General features: G+C 40.9%; 1 protein-coding gene across 1 annotated transcript in view; it reads right to left on the bottom strand.

The window, feature by feature from the left end:
- GLG1 (golgi glycoprotein 1) overlaps positions 1 to 25236 on the bottom strand; it is an 86891-nt gene that overhangs the window by 22553 nt on the left and 39102 nt on the right. Inside the window, 7 exon segments of the mRNA XM_037408773.1 lie at positions 5984 to 6198; positions 8018 to 8201; positions 10447 to 10518; positions 11182 to 11385; positions 17929 to 18144; positions 22139 to 22225; positions 24985 to 25017. Of these exon segments, the coding sequence (XP_037264670.1) occupies positions 5984 to 6198; positions 8018 to 8201; positions 10447 to 10518; positions 11182 to 11385; positions 17929 to 18144; positions 22139 to 22225; positions 24985 to 25017 (1011 nt within the window).

Genomic DNA, 25236 nt, shown 5'->3' with positions numbered 1-25236 from the left:
CACTTATGTAGCTAATTACAGAACAGAAGTGGTAAAATTTTAATACTGTTTTTTTGATCCACCTTATGCTTTGGGGGCAATCTCATCCCATAAGGCTGACGGTACTGAACATGCAAATTTGTCATATTCTCATGAATTTCTAACAACTTCAGTCTAACAAATGAAATCCCAATCAATATTTAAAGACCAGTCACCTAACTACAAACAAAGCTTAAAACAGTTTTTGAATTGCCTGGAGAGGACAAAAAAGTTTTATTGAAATACAGGATAAAATATCCTATCCTGTTGCCCCAGGAAGCAGCATTTCCTCAGGGATGCCTGTTCAAGCTTTCAGAAGCCAGGGTAACTGCAATTTGGTCTATTGTACGTGATTTTTTATTAATAATAAAAGCAGGGCACCAGGTTTTATCTACCTAAGTCACTGTGTAAGTGAAAGATGAAAACAAAAACTTCCCAAAGACTGAGACACCATGTGTACCAACTTGAAGCTGTGATATCCCAGCACTCCCTTTGTGACTTTTAAATACTTTCAACATATAAAGTTTCATCAAATCTTTTCTTCTTGTGAAACAGTTATTCTGATTAAAAGCTTCAGAAAAATAAGTCTGTTATTAATAAGAAAATATAATTTAGCATCCACAGGACTAGGTTTCCAAATCAGACGCAGAGCCCATGGCATCTGAACATGAAACTGGGAGATGTCTGCTGGGCCAGGGGAAAGGAATTTGGGTATATCTCAGTCTGTAGTTTGGGGGACAAGGGTAGCTTTCAGGCCAGAATCTCCATGCCCCACTTCATTCCCCACCAAGCTGTGAATTCCCAAAGACTGATGTGTAGGGCAAACTGGTATCATCATTCAACAGACAAACTTTTTTTTTTTTGCGGTGGGGGAGGTGGTGTCAGGGGGGTAGTTGGGTGTGAAGAGCTTGCTTAGAAGGCAACTGCACACTGACATCAAGTGGTTTCCACTGTTAATATCTTGGTATGGACTTAATTTTTATTACTGGCCCCCAGCCCAACTAAATCACAAGCACAGTAACAATTTTATTCTCCATCTTTCAAAGGTTGCACCTGAACACCATACAGGAAATTTTCAGGGCAGAGCCCTATCACCACAAAACATGGAGAAGAAAAAAGCATCAGAGAACTGGAAGAAAACACAAGCTAGTGCTATTTATCCAATAGCAAACTTGTAATCAAAAGGACAAACCACAGACTGCCTGGGAGGAACACAGGATCTCCTGCAACTCATTCTCGGCCAAAGTTAGTTATGTCCAGCCTCAGCTTCTAAGGGATGTAGGCAGCTCGGAAGAGTGCTGCCTAGCAGTAACAAGCTGTTCATTCAAAAATTCTTGGGACATTTTCCCTTAAAAAATAGTAATAAAAAAAGAAACATTTTATAAGACATTGACAGCAGTCAAAAACAGAAGCCAACCCAGGATCCGGTTCATAACAGGCAGCTGCACCTTAATCAGCAGGAGAAGTGATACATCCTTTACAAACTTTCTAAGAATCAATGAAAGGAGAAGAAATATGGTCATTCTGCTGGCATGCACACCCTACACAGACAGGAAATACTCTGCATGTAAAGTGCTGGGATCCCTTCGTGTCAGATGTTTACATATAAAAAGCGACCAAGTACCATTAGTGGAATTAACTCCCTCAAGGGCAAATGGGTGAATGAAACCTCGAAGCTTACACTTTTTTTACACACAGAGATTAAATAAACTGGCCAGAACTTTATGTAGACAGGATTCTTCCTCAGGTCTCAGTTTAATTGGTACTTTTGGTGCTATCAAGTGGAAGAGGCCAAAGCACACTGGGTATGACGGCTCAGAAGCACCAGATCACCTCCTAGTCTTTCTGCCCTGTTTTGGGCATAACTGCAGGACTCCCAGTCCCAATTCTCAGCCACGTGCAAGATGTGCAGCAGTGAGCCAGCTGCCCTGACTGCAGGAGCAAGGGAATAATTTGGCACCAGTAACAGAAGTGAAGGTTTTATAGGATATTCCTCCCTCCCACAACAAACTCTTGCAGCTGAAGAGCAGCTGCATAAACTTTATAATCTTCTGAACTTTTATCCCAATACGGAGCTAAATTAACCATTAACTATCACTTTATTAGCTGTATTAGAAATTGGAAGCAGAAATATCTGCCCTTTTAGAAGGGCTCAGTTTTGCATGCTCAGGAGAGTGAACAGGAAAAAAAAAAAAAGGATGAGACCAGAGCAATACAAAAGCCACGTATCTGAAAAACAAATTGCTAGCAGCTTCAGTATAAAATATTGCTTCCACTAAGTGACACCACAGGTGCTAGACACTGCCAGGACAGCTGTAGACTTTTTAAGGGCTGATGCTCACAATGAAGGGACACATCTATCTGCTGATGACCTACAGCATCACATACCCACCCTCCCTAAGCACAGGACCTCTGTCTTTGAAGACTAACATACCAATGATATCTGCAGAAGACTATTTCATGACTGGAATATATCCAAGCTCTATATGCTTTCCCAAAGCAAAGAGCAGCTTGTTTTACATGGGAAGACACGCTCCAGAAGTAGTATTTCCTTCTGATATTTTTTTTCTTAATAAAAGACACATCTCTAGAAAAGTACATTGATAGCATAAGTAACAGGAGCCCCATCCTTTGTTTCAGAACAGGCAGAGCACTCAGACAGCAAACCCAAACTGCAAAGAGCCCTTAAGAGGGCATATTGCTAGTGCACACACAAGATATACTGGGGTGAGCAAGGTACTAAAGCCTAGGGTAGGCAAAATAACGTCAAACACACACCCAGGATTTGTGTTTTGGTTTTTTTAAAAAAAAAAAAAACAAACAAAAAAACTTAGGCCAAACCACTTACGTTACACTGAAAGCCTTCATTCCTCTACCATTTACAAAACTTAAGCATTTTGGAAAGTCCACTGACCAAAACAGACAAAAAAACCACACAGCTCTCAGACATTGGGTCTGGGCATGCTTCTTGCACAGCAGCATGGTTAATTGTGAGCGCAGACTCTCACATGCAAGATTATTCTGTTGAGGTGTCTCACAAGAAATGGAACTTCTCAGATCAAGAAATCAGGGTTTGAGAAAGTTTGAGAGCATATCTTGTTGACAGTTTTCAATATAAAGAATCACTCATTCCTGCAGGAAAGGGTATGAGCACATATGCCTGCAGGAAAACATCATGGAAGTTCTTTGGTTATGTTTTGTTGTTTTGGGATTATGTTGGTTTTGGCAGATGGACAAGTATCTGCTTTCATAAGGCAAGTAGAACCAGAGCAAACCTTGACAGACAGGACAGTAAGTGAAACCAGATCCAAATTAGATGTTTCCCCTTCCAATTTCCTCAAACAAACCACCTAAGGCAAGTATGTCTAGCTGTACAGCTTCTACAACAAAGAATTTGAGGACAAGCCCCACTGCTTTGAGTTAGCCAAGAAATCAAAGTGCTATATTAGCATTACCTAATGGTGCTACTAAAAGCACAAGTTTTTGACTCTGCATAGAAAAGACAACATCTGGAGGCGGGCCCAAAGCACCCCAGCCAGTTCTGCTGGAACAACCCCAAAGCAAGCATGCTGTTTTCCTCTGTTACTGCAGGTGAAAAGGTAGAGATGCCACAGACCAGCAGTTCCACCATCAACAGCCCCATCAAAGGTCAATTTTAGAGCATCAGCACCTCGTTCCTGAAACAAGAACTGCCCAGGGACATCAGAAAGCATGAAACAATAGTACTCAGCTTTAGTCTAGCTGGACTTGAGCTGAAGTCATGTGGAGCAAGCACTAGCCAGGAAGCAAGCTGGCAGGGAGGTGCCTGAAAAAGCCATCCTATCTGCATGAGGATCTACCAGAGTTACAAACTGATTATCTCACCAAAATCACACTGCAAGAGAAGAAAACCCAAAAAAACACCCAAACTAGACAACAAAAATATCAGTCCTTGCTTTTTGATGCTTACAGTTTTTAGAAACCCTGACACAGGTCAATCTTTCTCCCATGAATGAATTTACCAAAGCAGCACTTCTGAGACCATCCACGTGTCTCAAAGACTGAACTATGCTGACACATGGCAACTAAGCAGCTGAGAAACCAGCTTCAGACAAGCTGCAGTGGCTCAGCAGAAGCATATGTCAAAGGTGCTCTCTAGGTATCCAAAAGGAACTGAAGTAGCTCCAGCTACTACCAAGGGATGGATCCCTAACATGCCTTCTTCATGGCCTGTCATATGGGCCAATCTCATATGACAGGGAGTTTGAGTGTCTTGCACAAGCCACACAGTATCTGGAAGGGTTTCAGAAAATATTCCCTTCCTTACAAACATAATTTACCTACCATAGAAGGTAGAAGCAGGAAGCTCATTCTAACAAAATACATCAAAACAGAACAAAACCCGTGATGACCAAGACAAACATTACCATTCAAATACAAAAATATCAACAGTAAATGACTTAGTACCTCAGAAGTTGTAAGCAGCTATACAATAGCCAGTTCACAGGAACCCAGAACATTGGAATGTTTATCCTATTCTTGCAATCATCTATTTCTTCTTGCCCACAAAAATACGGGCAAAAACATATTTTATAAGAACACCACTTAATTTGCTCCTGCTGTCTTTTGCACAGAGAACAGAACAGGTCATTTAACTTGAAGGGGAGTCATGAACAGGCCCTGCTGCTGCATCAACTTGCTGTACAAAAATAAAGCACTAGCTTAAGCAGAAGAGAACTGGAAAAAAAAAAACCCTATAGATTTCCACAGACATTCTTTTTCTCCAGAAGGCTAAAATCTTACATCATTTTGGGGGGGTCCGCTGCACTGACTTATGACTTGTTCAGAACATGCACTTCATGATCTGGAAGTTATTTGCAAGATGAACCGATCTGACAATTTGCAAATAATCAAATTCTGAGGCAGCAAGTTCAATTTCATATTTAAACAGAAACAAGTATTCAGTTTTTCACACAAATGTTGCAAAGTCTAAGTCATGCACTACAGCTCACTGCAGGAATGACTCAAACTGTACAGCTGCTGCACCAATACACCTGGTATTTCTGCAAAAATAAGCTTCATCACAAAACCACCCTATGCCTTACAAAAACTTAACGGATATTAACTTATCTCTGCTAACATACACAAACTGACAACATTTTGGGCTCAGGCCTTAAGCTACACTTACACTTAAAATGGACTACAGTAGTTTCTTATATTGCAGAAAGTCAAGAGCATACATCTCCCCAAATTCCTACGTGAGTGCTAACACTCCCCAGTCTTTTTTGGCACTGATTTCACTCTTCCAGGCTCATGGGCCATTAAAAGCAAGTATTAAATGCAAAAATGTCATATCACATTAAAAAGCACTAATGAGTTTGCACAAATATTAAATAACTGTTAAAAAGACTACATACAGGATGCACCTAAGCCAAAAATGAGTTTAAAAAAGGCAAAATAATCCCGTTTTGGAGAACATTTCCTCCAGTGGCTGGAACTACAATGACACACAGCAGTATGCTGTACCTACTTGTCCCTGAAGTTCCATTTCCACTGTTTAAGCTGAATGAAATATCAAAAATAAAACTGAGTGGAAAGGCGCTTTAAGAAGATTTAGTGCATTTCCAAGGACAGGGCACAGGGGGCAAGGGCAGGAGAAGGAATGTTTTAAAACTTATAAAAAGGTAAGTTTCCCTACATCCTGCACCCAAGAGAGAATCCCATGACTTGAAAGCTGCTGCAGAAGAACTGCTAGAGATCCAGTATAAAATTCCAGAGCAAAACAATCCAAAACGTATTTGAGGGGGGAAAAAAAACCCAACACATTAATGTGCTGCTAGATACCAAGTTCTAGCAGACCTCTGTACCCTGCAGAGCCAGACTGCCTTCAGCAGAATCTCCATCGCGAGGCAAAACATTAACAGATGAAATCAGCCCTTCTACCAACTGAGCAACCTAAAAGTGAAGTGATAGAAAAGCATCTTACTGCCTGCTGACAATTCAGCCCGACGTTTCCCTTTTCACCCCGTACTACTTTCATCAGGCAATGCAGGGTGCGGCCTTTCCGATGCAGGCCTGAGCAGTGGTGCTCTATCTCTCCTCGGCAGCTCAGGATGATTTCTGGGCTCAGTGAGAAGTCTTCCATTAGCATGCGCCGGTAATCCAACATTTCACCCTGACACTCGCTGCTCACTTGTCGACCTGAGCCAAGAGAAGATGACATGACTTAGTATTAATGCTTAGCAGAGCCCTTCTTAACCTATGCTACCATCACATTGGAAAAATAGGGACAACATCCACACTCTGGACAACAACAGGTTGCAACAAATGTGCTAGAGCAGACGTGTTGGGGATTATGGTAGCTCTTGTCGCTTAACTGAACCTGCAAAACATAGCCAGTCTATGGATTCAATACGTGTTTTTTTTAAAAGGATTCCTAAAAGATTAGGAGAATTTTATTTTGGATTTCACATTACAGGAGTTGATCTGCAGTTCTGTAGCACAGGTCAGCTTTTCCCTGTATGCTTGTTTTTCCACTGCAGAAACGGAAATCACCTCTGGTAATTTACCAGCTTGATGTGTAATTTGGGGAGAAATTTGTCTGGAGAGCAGGTTAAAACATTTTCTCCAAGGAAAAGGTTTTCTACAGCAACAGCACATACTTGTTCAGGAAGCCAAAAAACCCCAGAATAGAACATGTTACCAAGAGTAGTATATACAGAGTGTCTAACAAACCACTGTAGCTGCACAGAAATCTAGCTTTAATAAATGCTTACATCTGCTATAAGCTTTCCCACAGCCTCCATGTAGACAGTTTGGTAGGGTATTTTTAAAATCAAAATGAACAAGTTGGCTTTTTTGCTATGCCCTCCTGGTAGCACCCACCACAACCTAGTCATATGCATACAATGCCCCATGCAACAGAGGTCCTACATCCCAACACGGGCTCCCAGCCATTATCATACAGACACATGGAGGTGTGTGGAATAATTAGCGCTCCTCCTAGGTTATGCTTCATGCATGAGCCACGCGCTGCAGAACCCGTTCCACCATGAGAGTGGAAATTAGTAACTGAACAGCAGTTTTCTGCATGTAATTCAGGAAAGCACCTGCCCTACCGCAGGGAAATGGGGAAAAAACCCCACCCACAACTTCTCCACAAACAGGACACATCATTTCCACATCAATCAGAAGCAGTAAGTTATTCACTCATAAATGCACCAACTGCTTATGGTGTTACAGCAGTCTTTTCCTCCCATGCCAGAGGCACTGCAGCATGCAGACCTGCTGCTGAATCAGAAACCACTCAGCTGCATGCCAAGGGGAAAAAACAAAACTCTCCAGTACAGATCTAGAGGATATATAACAAGTTGGTTTCCTTATTATAGCAATTTCACAGAGAACCTTTAGCATGGTTCTGCTTCACAGGGCCTTCTAATACCTCTGAGATGGCAAATAGTGTTAGGACATCTTCAGCTTACACTAACTTAAATGAAAAAAAAAAATTCTCACTTATATTCCTCCTATATAAGAAAAACTAGAGTTAGAGGAATTAAGGTATTTACCCAAGCTACCAAACTGCAAGGAAAGCTATTACTTACAAGAGGCAGAGGAGTGACTTATCCCTGGATTTCCCTGAGTGATGATAAACAGGCTCCCCATTCTGTATTTTAACCTAGTGGCATATTTTATGCTTACTACGTAAAGGAAGAAAATAGCTGCTTGAATTCACAGTGAATAGAAGGATTTGCAATTACACATCATCCACCCAAGCGGGATTCGCTATTTTGCATTTTAAACTTCTTGTCTACACAACACAAGTCAGTGTCAGAGGTTTACTCAGCTATTCTAATCTTCAAAACAACAGTGATGAAAGCATTATGAGGAAACTTGCCTCTGAAGTTTGGAAAAGGTTACTTGGAGAAGGGGACTGTAAGTACATGTTGAAGCTGAAAGTCCAAGAGAAACTTTTAAAATCAAGATCCCAGCAAGTCACACGTCTTGACTGAACTCTGCTTACCTCTGTGTACAGCAGACTCTAAGCACATCAACAAATAGGAAAGCCTGGCTTCCCGAGACCGGGGAAGGTTCTCCACATTACAGCGGTACTTCTTCAGATCACTTTTACAAGACTTTGCTAGTGAGTAACTGACTTTGTAGTCTTGGGCAATCAGCTTCTGGCGGGTTGTCAGCGCATCACGACACTGCAGGAGACACATTGGGATGGCTGAATGAGCTACCGCACGCTGGTGGTGGAGAGCTAGACCTGCTGCTGTTAACTTTTCAAGTTGCATTTCAAAAGACAATTGATGTTTTAGAATTCACGCATTTAATCTGGACTGCAGTGAAATTGCATTTGTCTCATAGAAACCACACTTAACAATGCACACAGAGGTCAACAGATCAAGGGTTTTAAGGCAGCAGCTCTCTGCAGAACGCTGCTTAAAATTGCACATTCATCCAGCTTTTTGTGAAGAGCTATGGCTGAGAGCGTGACTCATTCTCAGTAACTAGGATCAGTTGCTGACATTTATCCCAGCTGTGGCACATGCTCACCCCCATGCCCTCAAGAAACTACTTCTTCCAGTTGCATTTACAAAATAGCATGTTCTTTGGATTTGTTCTGCAACGTGCTGAACAGATGACAGCAGATAAAGCAGTCTAACCATGGGAATTTCTAGCCATTTTCCACAACTGATGAGGCTCATGAGGATGCACTGTGGCCAAACCCGTACCCAGCAGCTGCAAGAACAACCCTCTAAATCTCATCCAAAATAGAGCCTGTAAAAATACTGCTACGCTTCGTAGCTTTTGGTTTAAATTATATGAAAATTAAAGCTGATGGCAGCAGATAATTCAGAATAGCTCAGGCAAATTTGTCCACTCTTAGCCTATTCAAAAGGAAGGAAAATGTGCATATGTATGGTGGGGAGAAACAGGGACCAATCTCAGCAGAAGAAACAGAGATGACCTATAGCCCTCCCCCTTACATCAGGTTCTTGACTTCTCTCCCCCTCCTTCCCATACCTACTCCAGGACCTGGGAAGCCCTACTTCAAAGATATTCGCACTCCCTCCTTCATGCTCCCATCTCTGTGCCAAGACTGAGACCAGACAGACTTAAAGCTCCGGACACAGGCAGATACAGGCTCACAGATCCCTCACCCCCCAGAGCAGGGGAAGGTCAGATACAGCCAGGGAGCCCAGCCCAGCGAGCAGTTACACAAAACAAGCCACCCACTAGGCAGCTATTGTTGGCTAGACATGTATGCAGCAGCTGATGCCATCAGCAAGAAGGGACTTTTTAACAGCTTCTACAAAACTAGTGACTTTGCAGATGGTCCTGCCTTGGCAGCTACGAGAGTGAGAACTAGATTTTGTGTTCCTCCTGCTCTGCAAACTGCACACTCAGAGTGTCCACCCCTCTCTCCCCACCAAGTTATCTGCTACAGCTTTGTCTAACTTACCAACATCTTACATTTGTATCTTAGCTGACCATGGAAACAACCCCTCCAAACCCACCACTCTCCCTGTACAACCAAAACCAGGTTAAGCAAAAATAGCAGTCCCTTTCAGTAATGCACTTATACAAAATGAAGCTTTGTTTCAACCCTGCGGGGATCACTCCGTTTTGAGTTTGTTAATTGGAACCAAGCTTTCAGATAGCTAACGCAGTTAAAGAAAAGGAAATTAGTCTGATCCCTCCAGGCCTCTGAATGGGGCTCCTTTAGTGGAGCTCCAAAAAGGAGGGCTTTAGAGATATCCATCTCTGTATCCTTTCAGACAGATGATATAATTTCATAGAAAACCAAATGCTATGATGCTGCTTCTGAAATCACTGAAAGCATTGCTGCCTTCCCAAAGCACCTACATCAATACAAATTCTTTTCAGGACTGGCTTCCCAGAACATTATTTGTTGTTGAAAACCACATGTTCAGCAAAAACATAAGGAAAACTTCAGTAGCTGAACTGTGCATCTTTCCCACAGAATTTGCTGTTTCGTAGACAGACACTAATAGCCTTCAAAACAGGAGTGAAACACACGCCGCTTCCTGTGCGGAGGCATTTGGGCATTTTGTTTCTAATCTGTACATTATGACAGCATTTATCCAAGGCTTACCCCAACATGGTGTAACTTCTACTTTAAACACTCAATCACAGCACTGTGACTTGAGCTCCTTGTCCTTCCCAAATTACCCACCCAAAAGCTTTGATTTATTTAAATCTTTAACTTTAAAGGCTGTAACTTGAGTACAATTAATTCAAGCCATCAGCAGGTAGCTGGAAACAGAAACATATCAAAGTAAAAGCATCTGTTAAAGCAGCCGGTTATTCAGCCATGTAGATGATGGATTTTCCTCAACATTGGAAAAGAATAATGTAGGCCTGGACTGATGAATGATCTGATCATCTCTGCATTAAGGATTTGTCTCACTGAGAGATACCTACCTTTTCACTCATTGATTCTTCAAACTTGTGATTAAAGAGGCACTTGTAGACTCTGCCTTCTCCAGCCTGAGTCTGTGAAACAGAACAGTAACATTTACCATTAAAGATAAGACTTGTAACGCTTAATGAGCAGGCTAAACTATACCTGAAGAGATTTATTTTTTCAACTAGAAATATATTAAAGTTAATATTTCAATTTCAAATGACAGTGATAGCTTCTAAAATCTTTTACATTTTAGTGCATTAAAAAACCCCTATCTGGTCATGTTCGTCCCCCTTTTTAGTGAGAGGATACTCAGCTGATACAAGCTAATTCAGACTGAACAAAGCAGCTTACCAGCTCATTGCTCCAGGGATAAGGAGCTCTGCAAGTAGAGTCAGATCAGGCTTGTGCAACAGCCTTCTGCTGCAGAAGGCAGCAGTTACTTACCTTTGCTGCCTCCTCCCCATGTGAGCCATTCCACTAACTGTCACACCAGCTCTGATGCCTATTAAACCATTTATGCTAACTCAGTTCGTTAACCCACTGGAAATAACACTTGTTTGTTGAGTGAGTGAATTTAATACTAGATTTATTGGCAAAATGACAGCTACAAGGTGTCTCTTTTCAGTATTACACGATCTTGCTCAGGCTCCTCTTTACCATTCCATCCCTTCTTCCTATGGGTTTGTGGTGGGGTTTGTTTTGGTTTTAATGGATTACTGTAGAAGAAAAGGCAAGAGGAAGCTACTCACATTTTCACAGAATCGTTCTCTATCATCTCGGCATGCAAAGTAGAGATGCCTGTCCAAGTGGAAGTCATCCGAAGAGAGTTCAGCTACACGAAGAATTGCTTTCTTACACTGATCAGAAACCTGAATTCGAGGATCATTTTCCTCTGCCTCTTTTACCAGGCCTTTTTCCAGGCATGCCACCACCTCTCCTTGTGAGTGGGCATCCTGTATGAGAAGGACAAGACAACATCTGTAACCGCACTTACATAATCAAGTGTAATTCCAGATAAACACCACAGAAGTTAAGCAACAAACTGCCTAAATATAGACTTCCAAAAGTTCAGCCTAAACTCCATTTATATTCAGAGGCAGCAACAGTTAATAATATCTATACTATCCATACACTTTATACATCACCATCCTACTGATGGTCACCATGAAATCTCCTCCTTTAGCGCTCTGGGTTTGTTTTAATGTGACTTAATGAGATTATCACTACTTAGTCACACTGATCAGAACAGTTTACCAAAACAGCCAAATTATCTTTAATCTGACATAGCTCTCTTTGCACCATGGCAACAGCAAACAGCAGCAGCACATTAAGAACATACTTGGAGGAGAGAAAAATCATAGTTCCTCCATGCTGAGACAAGCCTGCAGTTTGGGTGGTGATAATTAGTGATGCTAAAAAGGCCACAAAGGAGCTCTGACCAGGCTTCTCAACACCAATTCTCCATTAAGAGAATAAAAAATTCAAAGCATTCAAGAGTTGATGAAGTCTTGGACAAAACAGTTCTGGCCCAATACGCTGCACCCACTGTCCTGCAAATCTGAAGACCATTTTGGACCATGACCAGTGACTGCCAATAAACTTGGAGAGCCTGCAATTTGTATGAAAGCTCAGAAGAGGCAGGGCAAAGCTGATCAAAGCTCCAAAGTTTCCTACATCTTTTTACATGTTTAGAAAGGGAACTGTACCCCCTCTATACCTCTGTAGAAGGTCCAATTCCTCTCACAAACAAAAACTGTTCTGGAACAGACCTCTCAAGGCTTGTCCAACTTTCTCCTGTGAAGACCACCTTAATTTATGCTGCTCTGCTCAGACAGGATATTGCTACTGAACTTCTATCAGACTATCTGGAGTATACAAGAAAACATGCATATTTGCACACATCTGAATCACTCAACCTTGCATTTGTAGTAACCATTGAGGAGCTATCTATTCATCTCACTCTGTCAAGCAGATTCATCCATTGCTGTTGCAGCAGCATGAGTAAGAGAGCAGTCTCTGTAAAACATAACCATGACTATGCAAAGCCATGCAACTCTTCCAAATCTTTTTGTTTTGCCATGTCTCCTCAGGCAGACAGCCTTTCCTGTTTTAACTCTGCTACACTTGGAGCACAAGAAGAAATAGCCAATGAGAAAGTTGTAAACCCAACCCAGAAGTATAATCAGTTTAAAAGGGCTATAAGTAGTTTTCCTCTTAGAAAAAAAAAATAAAAAAAAGGAATCAACCTCAAAACCCACACACTCCTGAACTCCTTATTTCAGTTTGCTCTTTTCTTTGAGTGGGAACCGGCCAACTCCACATGCTGGCTAGATACCAGTGTCTCTGAAGTAATACAAGTATATATCAGCAGTCCCTTTAGGACTGAACCCAAATCGGATCTGAGGAATACTAGTTAGCAGTATGTTCACCACATTACTTAAAATTGCAATTTATCTGTAACCACGTCAAAAACAACCACTGTTCTGCAGATCCTTGTGGTCAGTTGTAGGTAGTAATTACAACTGAGGAGCTGGCAAGCGTAAATGATTGAAACCAACCATTTTAAGATCCTGTGGCAGTTTTTTGTTCCAGCCCAGGTGACACTGCAGCTGGGAAGCAAGGCACACCAAGATTACTCTCACTTACCTGCAGCCTCCCCTTGCCAACAAGGAGGGCACAAGGCAAGCTTTTCCTGCTAGGAAGATCAGAAATTTCCTGGTTTCTTGCAGCATGGGTCTAGATTCCTGGTCAGAGTCATATTATATATGAAAGCAAACTTATTTTTAGTAGTCTAGTGAAAGCACATTTCCATATGCTGGATGCTGAATGTTTACTGTTTCATTTCAGGGACACAAGATGAAATGACTAATTTATTGCATTACTTCACAAAATTTTTTACATTTGGGTAGATCACCCTGCAGTGCTGGCTGCTCTGCTGCCCCATATTAGAGCAATTTAAAAATGTGTCAGATGTAACAGAAACAAGTCAACACAGCTGGCTCCTGAACAATGCAGTCCTGCCCTTTCCTCCTACCTCCAAGCATTTACATGCCTTCTTGTGGTGCCATTAGTGTTCGGTGCCCACTTGACACTGGGACATTTACTGACCTAACCTGGGGTTCAGTTTCAGGCAGATCAGGTCCCTGAGTGCTAATGCTGGCTAGTTAAGCCAGCTTAAGGAGATCTTAACTCTATGCATTTTTGAAGAAATGAAAAAAGGCAGCCACGCTACTGACCAAACAGGGTATAGGTGGGACTTTACAATCATGGTTTAGGGAAATCAAACTTCAAGCTTTATTTATAGGCTAACAGCTACTGTATTTAAGATTGTACAATCTCTTACTGCAGACCAGAAGGGAAGACAAATGTGTACTGCAGCTGGCAACCACCTTTTTCTAAAGCAGCTGGCAACCAAAAGTTTGACAGGCTCATCCGAAGGATGGCAGCACAGCTTTGACACACATTTGTGGTACCTGCACCACTTCGCAGCTCTACACCACACAGAGCTGCCAGATCCCACCTGCACTCCACATGCTGCCAGCTCACAGCATCCCATGGCATGAGCTCTCCCAGTCCTGCTCCCACACCGGCTGCCTGGTGCAGACAAGGCTATAATCACCTGCTGCAGCTCTGCTGCAGAATGAATCCCAACAAAGCTTTTCCTCTGTCCAGCACTCCATTGTCAGAAAACTTTCACCTTAGAGCTGAAGGCCTCTGAGTTCACCCCACAAGCCAGGACTCCCCAAAACTGATGCATGAGCTGACATAGTATGGGCCTCATTTCCCTAGTGCAACACTGAATACTGAAATACAAGAGATTAAATCTAAAAAAACACACACGTTTCTTGGAATTGTTGCCTCACCACCACTATCAATCTTAAATGGAGAATTTTAACTGAGAAGTGCAAAGATCTGTTAAACATACTAGATAATGACCTAGTTCGGAGCACCTTGAAACTCTGTATAACTTTATGAAAGGATACATTTAGATCCACAAAGGATAGGAGCAGCTTTCCAATGCTGTCCTAAGCAATGAGCCACAGAGAAATGGAACCAAGTTCTGAATGTGCCCAAGAAAACCCCCTTCAGCACATTTTGGGAGATTTTAATTCCTATGACCAAAATTCAAACTCCAGGCACATGGCTTCAGGCCAAGACAGGATTTTTAAAAAGACTTTGTTCTGCCCAAAACCTGACATGCCTCGAGTTCAAGACTGTTCTAGCTGCCGACTTGCAAGAGAAGCTAGGTAAGTGACCAGCAAAGAGTCAAGAGAAGAAAGAAGCAGGATGGTAAAGCATAACTGGTCTTACCAGCACAGCATCTTGCACTGAACATCCACAGACTTGCTAGAGCCAGAGCAGCGAGGCTATGGAGAACCAGCCAGCAGTCCTACTGTGAGCTCCAGTTTGCCATTCCACCTGGCGAGCCCAGACACCAGGGTTACAGGGATGGCTCTTAGATTAGTTAATTCCCAGTACTTCAGTTGATAGTACGCTGCTATAATACTACACTAAGTAAACAAAGACTGAGCTGAACGTTATAATCTCTTCCAGTTTAGATTCATTTCCCCTCTGTGTCCATTACTTCTATGAAACTAGGGAAAGAGTGAGAGCAACTGTACTCAAAGTACTTAGGGGTGAAAAAAAGGCAAGAAAACAATGTGTCTTATTTTAGGAATCTGAAAAATACTATTATCTGGTAAAGTACTGCAACAGATGTGCAATGGACACTTACGTAGCCTTCATTACAGCAAATAATTGACTCTACTTTGGACATCATGGCTAAGTCCAGCACCCAGGCAACTATACACTACCCACTAGTTTGATACAATCCTGGACATTAACAAGATCAGAAGCAGCTCATTCTGATAGGCAGCCTGAGAAGAAAAGCTCCATTGCAATTACCAATTTCAATTTCAAATTAGATCCTTATTCCATGAAGACAAAGCAAGCTTTAAATACCAGGAGACCAAATTCACTATGAAGCTCAACAGCTAAACGGGAAAGGTGACTGAAACCACTATTAAATATTTCTCCATTAACTGGAATTAACTAGGCGGGGGGGGAACGACAGAAAAAAAAAACCCTTCCAAACTCCATATCACAGACATATTTCAAAAATCAGTGCTTTCAAATGACATATCTACAGCCTTTCTGCTATATACAGCAAAATGAAGTCTACAGTCAGATTGAGACTTCCAAGCTGAACATTGCTCTTACAGAGCAGAAAACCAACTAGAAATGTGGAAAAGCACAGAAGCAACAAACCCAGCAGGAACAAAATTCAATTAGGAAGTAGAAAGCAAGCTCAAACAAAAAAAAAAAAAAAAAAAAAAAAGGGAAGTATAGAAAAGGAAAAGAGTTAGGTAGCAGAGGGTCTTCAAGAGGCAGTGTAATTCCAGAATACCTAAAGTACCTTCTACAGTTAAAAATGCCAGCTTATCCCAGTTATTACGATGAAGCTATGACACTGCCATCTACTAACTGCCTGATGTGGATGGAGTTACTGGGTCTAGCAGCACTTATTTCCGTTTAAAAAATAAAAAAAAAAAAATTTAAAAAAAGGAGAGAGATGAATCTCTTCCCCCATCTTCCTCCTCAGGTGTCCAGGTCCTATTTATTAAATTCACAGTTACATTCAGTCACACAAAAGGGTAATGACTGTTTCTCTACAGGCAGCTCTCAGAAGCTCCAGTGTGGAAATAAAACCTGAACCGGTGTCTGATGGGAGTAAATTAGATTTCTCCAAAGCAGAAAAGAGATAGAACAGAACACCAACAAAAGAAATGCTTGCATAGCCATTTATAACTGTTTCCATAGCAGTATAAAATACTTCAGTTGCTCTAAGTGCCAAGGATGACAGCATAACAAAAGACACTGTATGACAGGCTGCGATGCTTTCACAAACCAAGGCAAGATATTCTGGGTTGGGTACCACAAAAGTGAGGAATATGCAAAACCTGCACTAACCTCCACAGAAGTTTGGTCGGTGCCTCACTTTGACATCCCACAGAAACTCAGCCACCCAAAGTCTGGATTCATTTCCCTCTCCCAGATATCTTGTGACCTCAGCCCCCTTGGCCATCCTCACCCTTCACCCATTTTAACTTCTACAACCATCATGGTGGGCTATGCACAGTTACGCACACAAGGCTGCCACCATTGGTTTCACTTCTACCATATGAGATTTGGCTTACGCTCATGAAAACCACTCTACTGTACCCTTCAGTGCTGCCATTTTAACTTGGTCAAGCCCCAGGTAATATGTAGACCTGACACTCAGGACTCTTGTATTACACTTTGGATTTTATACTGATTGTCAGAAACAGATTATTTCATGAGGTCCTTTAGGCCAGTATTAAAAGCAAGCCTTTATTTTAAGGAGAAAGCAAGCTGCTCAGCTGTTACCAGTCTGAACCCGTAGTGCCTGCAAGTTCCTCCCACTTGCATGGTTGCTTTTGCTCCTGAAGGCGAATCCTTATTTTTGTGCTTTCTGTTTCCAGCTCAGCCTTCCGGATTACACTAGCACTTCAATTTAACACACTGTAGATGTGAAGCTGCTTACAGAAGCAAACATCTCTAGCAACTAGGAAAACTTTGTTTAACAAAAAATATACATGTTTTTGGTAATATACCTCATCATTAATAGACTTGAAAGACTAATTTTAAAAAGCATAAGAGCTATAATTTAAAATGCACTGTAAAAAGCTAACAGGCTAATTTCATAACTTCATCCCTAAAACTTGCCATAAAAGCAGCCACTCACTCCTGCAGCACTACATAATTGCTGCCTGCATTACGTATGCCAAAATAGACAGAGCAAGACAGTGCCTTGAAAATAACCCCACATCTAGTCACCACAAACTGTTCTTTGCATCAACCTCTGCTTAAGTCTCTTATGGCAAAAGAACACCGATTCTTTTACCTAATAAAACACAGTATAAAGTCTGTACTACTAAAATGTGACACTAGGTACTACATGCCCTTCAACTGTTTTCAGGTGGGCAAGGGAAAGGGGAAGCAAACAGATAGAGGCTCCTGATCCAGTCTTATCAACTATAGCCTGAGAAAGCAGGAAGAGTTATAGCACAGGCCACACCACCTCCATAACCTTCCTGCATCACACCTGACCAGACTGTGAAATAAGCCTAGCAATGGGTCTGCTTAAATCCATTGTTTGGATTCACTGTATTGAGTCAAGCCTAACAGAGCATGATCACAAAGACAACAACCTACCAGATCACCTGTAGTGCGGTAAGGAAAGACAAATGAAAGTCATCTCTGACTAGCAGTCCCTCCTAGAGGAACAAATGCATATTTATTAAAAAGAACTATACAGAATCAGGACATCACCCTTTTCAGAGGAGAGATGCCATGCATTTTCTCAGCTGCAAGTAAGCAATAATACAATAATACTATTTCAGAGTCTCCACCTAAGTTTCCTTAATCTAATGACTTTTACAAGCCTATTGACAATCCACATGTTCTCTGGATACCTTTTCTCCAGGTCGAATGCTGCCACATTTCAGGAGATTGATGTCGGCCTTGCAGTCATCCATGAAGCCACAGATCAACCGATAATCACTGAAGATAATGGCTGTCATTTTAGTGATGTACTGATGGCACTGGTATTCAGTGATGTTGCCTCTGTGATCTACCAAACATGACACCAAGAAGCCTTTACCAACTGGTTCATCTGCACACTCCTTGATCTGTTTAAAAAAAAAAAAAGAATAAATACAGAGGCTGCAGCTACTGAACTTAACCTTTTGAAAAAAAAAAATACTCAGAGAAACTTGCATCTGTAGCTTCAAAATCTGCTGGCAAAGAAACCCTCTAGGCTTTAGTTTGATTTTCAGAGTCAGAATACTTGAAAAAATTTCAGAAATAAGAAATAACTCACATGTACCAGTATTTGAAGAATGCAAACACAGCGACCTTGAGGATTATAAACCCTATTGCTCAATAATCATCTTTCATAATAATCACATTGAACCCCTGCAATTGCATGGATTTGTAGGAAAAATGCTAGTTTGACAAACCTTTATTTAGAAAGCTGAGCATATTACAACATCACTAAATCATACTTGGACCCCCATTAGCCACCTGACCTTGTACAATATAACATTTTGGCTAGAAGCAAGACTGATTCAAAAGTCAACACAATATTTATTGAATTGTTTATAACTTGCTGGAAGCTGAAAATTACTATAAAGAAAAATCCTCATCAAATTCATTTTTATCAAGCTCTTATAGGAACTGATTGTTGGTACTAAACCATTTTACTCTGTCCAAAAAAAATTAAAATCATGGCTAACAGAAGCTGAAAGCTGTGCAGGGACTGGAAAAGCAGTGTACATGAACAGACAGGTCCCCAGTATAAATCACAGCCTGCACTGTTCAGGGAAGCGGACAGTAAGGCCAAAAATGTCACCTTTGGAAGTAAAAGATGCAGGCAGTTTTGACAGCACCCTTCCAAAGGAAGTGGAAAACACGGCTACTTATCAGTTAAGGACACTCCCCGAGGAATTTTGTAATAGGAGCAGCGCAATGCCTTGCTCCAAGGAGTACCAAGATTATACAGACTCTTTTTAACCCCAGGAAGCCTGTGTTGAAGTACTCGCCCAGTTCTGGTGCCCCCTGTTCAGAAGCATGCTGAAAACTGCAGCCATAACAATGCAGGAAGCATACTTGACAGCCACTCACTAAAGTTCAGTAATGACAGTTTTTCAAGCAATAGATACACGAGTTCACTTGATTACACCAAAGATTTGTTCCTGTAAAAATACTGAAGGGGTCATCAATCTAAAGGCAGATCCATGGCAATCAATAATCCAGGCAGGTTCAGACACCAAGAAAGGGCAGCACTAAGGAAACAGGCAGGGAACCATTTTATCAGTTCTCAAATAACAAGTCAGAATATTTACAATGGAAATTAAAAAAAAAAAATAATTAAGAGCCATCTCTAGAAAGATATATTCCAATTCAAACAAGAATTAACACGGGGTAGCCTGTGACAGACTCGTACAGGTCAGAGCAGATGAATAGAACAGCACACTCTGCCTCAGCTTATGGGGCCATTACGTTCTACTTAGCAAATAAAACATGCAACATTTTAAACACCATTATTTGAAGGCAGATGTAGGCTGGTAGAACATTTTGTATTTAATCTATACTGCTATTAGAAAAACATAGTTACTAAGGTCAATGTAATTGTCACAAATAAGGCATAAAATAAGTTTTGAAGTGAGAACACTTATGAGTCATTGCAGGGTGAAAGGGAGAGAGTTGAGCAAGCTCTCTCCAAGAAAGCTGCATCTTTGGTTTGGCCCAACTTCAGCTTAAGTACCACAAGCCAAACTAGCACACAATGGCAACACGCTGTTTTTGGAAGAGCCTGGCTCTGGACAGCCCCACAGCCTGAGCCAGTGAACTGTGCAAAAGACCAAGTGATCACATTATTGCCTAGCCACTTCTGAAGCAACCACTGTTAACAGGTAGCCAACTACGATTCTAGATTAAAACTACTGCCAACAAACCTAAAAAAAAAATAAAATAATCACAACAGTTGAGAAAAAGGTTGAAATGTAAATCTGTATTTTCACCTGATAAAGGGTGAACTTTTCAGAACATACTCAGCTGGGGCAGCCACCAATTCCCAAATGACTTTTACTAGAAATTACTCTTCCAGGTGTGTTTTGTTCTTAATACAAAGCAGTATTTAACATCAGCTCAGTACCCCAGCAAGAAAACACCTACCTGTTAGTGGGAATTAAAGAAAAATATTAATAGGCTAATACTGTATGTTAGCAGTATATGCCCAGTATATATCTTCGTTTCAATGAGTGTTGTAGAAATACCTTTGAAAAAATTAGTGGAATGGTTTATGCACCTGCCTCAGTATTAAATATCAGAAGATCAAACACATGAGACTATTGTTTCTTACTCAACTTTTCTTTTACTTAAAACCACTCACCAAATGGCAAAATATCAGCAGTTCATGTCATCATTCACCACAATTATAAGAGGAACACTGGTGGTTAAAGTACAGCTAAAATTCTGTATACCCTTCCCACTGCTTTTAGACATGATATCCCATATTTAGAGGGCATCATTTACAGCAATGCCAGACTGTTGCTGTATAAAAGTGGTAATTAAACAGACTGTTAAAAGAGCACTTTCAAGAATGCCTTGGTTGTAAAAAATGCTGCAGCAGCCATATGACACAAACCAGAACAACAATCTTTCCTACGATCGTAAAAAAAAAGTGGGATTCAACAGATTTGGCAGTGTTTGCTTTTGGGAGCTACCAAAATCCAAACACAACATAACCCTTTAATGCAAGCTGTTTTCCTTCCACTGTTCCATCTTCTAGCCTTCTTATATTAATAATTTTCTTGATGTCTCCTTATACTAAATGATGGTTTCCCACTAACACTATTCTTACTGCAACTCAGCTAGTGTTGAGAAGGGGAAGCAGAACCCTAGCAGGCCATGAAGAAAAAGCAATCGTTTACCCATCAACTACACAACTAATTCCCAAATTTTTGCAGCCAGGCTGCTGTTGACACCCTCAATTTCTCAGATGAAGACTCTGTAAAGAATGTGGAACCACGTAGGCGACTCCATCGAAACAGGAGGACTTGGGTAACTACCCATCTTAAACCTGCTCTGAGCCCTGATGCACTCCTCACACCTAAGCAAGCCTGCATCCCTGAAAGCTAGGCCTACAGAAAATAAACTGCCAACATGAACTGGCATTGGAGAGACAATATGGTATTCACACAGTTGATTCTCTTTCAGAAAAACCTACTTTAAACACTACATAAGAGTCATCATCTAGAGCAAATTGAATTTTTTTAAAAAAGCAAGTTTACAGGTAGGTGAAATTATTCTGGTGGATATACAAAATTATGTTTTTCAGAGCACAGTTTAGCATCTGAAGCTTGCACTGCTGCGGAGAGCCTTGGTTCCACTGCTTCCCCGATGTCTAGCTGAAAACTACCCCAACCAGACCTCAGCTTAGTCAGCTCCTGTGTGGGGCTAAGCACACGGCCTCAAGGGCTCTAGAATGAGCACAAGGAAAGGAATTATCAATCACAGAATCACTTTGGTTGGAAAAGACCTTTAAGATCATTGAGTCCAACCGTTAACCAAGTAATCTTTGAAGCTGGACCGAGGTGTGTCGATGCTTGAGAAAAAGGACTAAATCCTAGTGCCACCTAAAAAAGAGTAAATTCCACAGAGAATCCTTGGAGTAATTAAACTTTGAGCCTCGAAGAAAATAAACAGTTGATTCATCATTTGACATCTACATGCTTATCCTTTCTGCTAGCAAGACACAATCCAAAACCAGCCTTATGTTAAGTTCAGTGGAACGCTTCCTATATCAACACTGTTATAAACTGTCAACACTTGATGAAGAGGGGACAACTCCAATCCACAGCAGATCTCTGACAAAAGGTCAGGTAAGAGCTGATGGTTTGTTGGTTTATAATTTTTTTTCCACTTGCCTCTTTGCCAGGCACCACTAAGGTAACCGGTCTTTTCTGCAAGAAGGTAAGACTTAATTATGCCTAGTAATATGCCATATAAGACTAGAGCTTCCCCAAAGCCAAAACATTATTTGCACCCTAATTCACCATCACAAAGAAATTAAAAAAACCTTTGAGTCACAATAGCAGCCATGCCTTTCTTCTGGCTTACCTCTGCAATAGTGGACTTGCAGACTTCTCTGGCCACGGATTCAAACTTCGGATCTGTAGTCAGGTTCAGCTTGTAGTTCCACAAGAGCTACAAAGAAAGTGTTTGTAGAAAGGGGTTTTAAGAACTTCCCATGAAGAATGACAAATATTTTGCTTCAGAAAAGAATGAAACATCATTTATTCCTGATCTCTATCAGCAGCCTTCTACAGCGCAACAATAAACGTAAAGTCTCCTTGACAACTTTGTCCCTTCATTTCTGCAATAATTTTCTCATATTGAACAAATTCAGGCTGTTAGAAATCTCTCCATAAGGTCATGAGCCGACTCTTTAAAAGGAAATAAATCTAACTACAACAATTTTATAACTAAAAGGATAAAACAATGAAAGCTGTAACTTGCTACCTGCTGCATATTTAGCAACGTCTCTAGCCTGCCACACCTTTCTGCACCATGGCTTGTCCGCTTGATATAAAACGATCTAACAAAAATTAAGCCCTCAACATGAGCAGATTTCATACTGAAAACCTAATAAAAACCTAGCAAGAAAGGAAGGAGACAATACAGCTGGAGAATTCCATCCGTGAGGGGTTGCAACCAGACAACTTTTTGGGTGCAGATATATTTCAAGCCTACACGAGGTTCTCTCTCTTGCTAAGCACAATGATACATTACAGGTTAGACTGCAAAACACCTCAGTAAGAATGACTTCTTCTAGGAGCCAGAGATTAGCTCATGTAGGAGTCTTGATGCATTGGGTCATCATGCAAGAATCAATCTTGGGCAAGTCACACTCTGCAGATACATACACATCCCAGATGTCCTCCTGAGGTACCATAAAGTAAGAATACAGGGTAAGATAGCAAAACCTCAGCCAATTAATATCTGGGATGTTGCCTGAGAAAAGCTCTATTAACTCATCTGTTTTTTTTCTAGGGATTTCTGTTGCATCTAAATATTTTTCATTAACATAAAGATTAAACAGCTTCAAAGATCCATTTCAAATACTTGGCCCTTGTGACAAAAATCAAATTCATATCAAAAAGATTAGCAGTTTGGTCAAACTTACATTGAAGTTTCAATTGTACACAGAACACGAGGAAAACAAAAACATGCTCATACACAAGGAAAGAAGTTTTACATAGTCTCCAAGATGGTGGAAGCATGCACAGAGAACTAAAAATGAAATCAGCACAACTGCAACATCTTCCACACCTTCTATCATGGCACTGGAGTTATGAAAAGTTAAAAAAAGGAGACGATGGAAAACTAGGGTATCTCAGAGGGAGTAAGCTGTAAATACACAGGATTAATAGAAAAAAGTGAATAAATGGGGAACCAGTCCTCACAAAGAATGCTGTAGACCTCTCCCAGCCAGGATCAGAAGAATAAGAATGAGGTCCAACACCGTAAGAATACACCTCTGCATCTGTAATCTTGAACTTTGAGGAGTCTCCAAATCAGATGCTCACCAAAGGAATCTTCCCACAGGCAGAAGGAAGGTTAAACTTACAGCTTTAAAATCCTGATTTTAGCACTAGGCAGTATTTTCCTAGATGATGATCAGCAGTTGTACTACCAAAGACTGCAGAGAAGGGCAAAGAAAACATCTGGACACAAGACGCCTCTCTCTGTGGTCTAGCTTTTGATCATTTCCCTTCAATTTCTGCCTCGAAAAATTCAGACTTTGCCCACACTTGCTATTCATGAATGGCTTCTATGATCCACACAGCAGCCTGACATCTGCCTTATGGCAGAGATGCTGTCACTTCATCCCGCAATAGAAAGGTCCAACTTTCGATTTCTAGAATTCTCAATTTCTTCTTAATTCAGGTATCTCTGAGGCATATTTAAACGTCAGGTAGATACAGTTTAACTACTGGAGTTTTCTCTTTCTCAAAAATAAAAAAAGGAAAAAGATTTAAACAGAAGCGTGTGCCCTTCATCCAATCCAACCCTCACAACAGAGAATTACAGCTGCCAATGAAGTCAGGCAGCACTGTGCTAAAGGTTAATTTGTAAACACAGTTGGAAATTAATAGTTGTACAGCATGGCTGGTTTCATTTCTGGAATATATCTTCCAATAATAAACCAAGATACAGCTTCTCAAGCATCCGAAACCAAAATGGTCACTGAGGCATGCACTTGTCTGTCTGCGTCCAGGGCTAACCAAACAATTAATAACACTGTGTATTCTAACAGAATGCAGATGAGAGAAGCCAAAGGAAACCTAATACCAACCTTAGCTCCAATATTTTTTTTTTTTTTAAGTATTGGGATTTGAAGAGTCAGCTCAACAGCCTGAAAACTGGCTAACAGTTTGCTCACTGTTAAACAGTGCTGAGAGGGAATCTGTTCTAAAACCAGCCAAGTGGTTCAAACTGCCTCTAAATACCACACCCCCACAGCATTTTCCAAGCAAGTCTGAGAATTTAGCAGCTGTGAAAGTAATACAGAAGGCTTCAACAGCTGAAATTAAGAGTTTAAATTCAGTACTGCTCACATCTTTCCCAAAAGGAGCACATCATATTGCTCCCAGTAACTCACGGGAACCACCCCCCAGCTATAAAATAGGAAAGACATCTGCTATCATCCTCTGATATAGAAGTACGCTTTATAAAGCTCTTAAATATATTCCACTCTGAAGTCTCCAGTAAGATCACAGTGGCTATACTGAGTTAAAGAAGTCATCTTGTGCTCTTCCTCCATAGGCCAGTGTGGAAACCTAAATGTGTCCTGATTAAGGCCTTTTGCAAGCTACCAAACTATGCAAAATATCTAAGGTTGATAAGGGATAAAAGGTGCAAATGCAATAGTTAAAGACTAAGTAAACAAAAGTAATACTTACATGATTGCAGTCTGAAGAGATTTCATTATCTGGCTGAAAGGAGAAAAAAGGAGTGTCAGTTCACTACGCATGAGATGCACTTAACATGCAGAAGAGTATAAACTTACAGAAACTAACACACTGTCAGTTTGTTTTCATTATAAGAAACAATTTGACATAAGCAATAGGAATTTTAAAAGCTGCATAAAAAGTGTGATATCTAAGTACCAAAAAGACTGAAATAACAGGTACTTTAGACTTTTAGCTGTCTTA

The sequence above is a fragment of the Falco rusticolus genome, chromosome 15 (assembly GCF_015220075.1).
Source record: "Falco rusticolus isolate bFalRus1 chromosome 15, bFalRus1.pri, whole genome shotgun sequence".
In the NCBI taxonomy this organism is placed as follows: domain Eukaryota; kingdom Metazoa; phylum Chordata; class Aves; order Falconiformes; family Falconidae; genus Falco; species Falco rusticolus.
The sequence above is the reverse complement of the archived record's forward strand: the minus strand, read 5'-3'. Positions and strand labels throughout refer to the sequence as shown.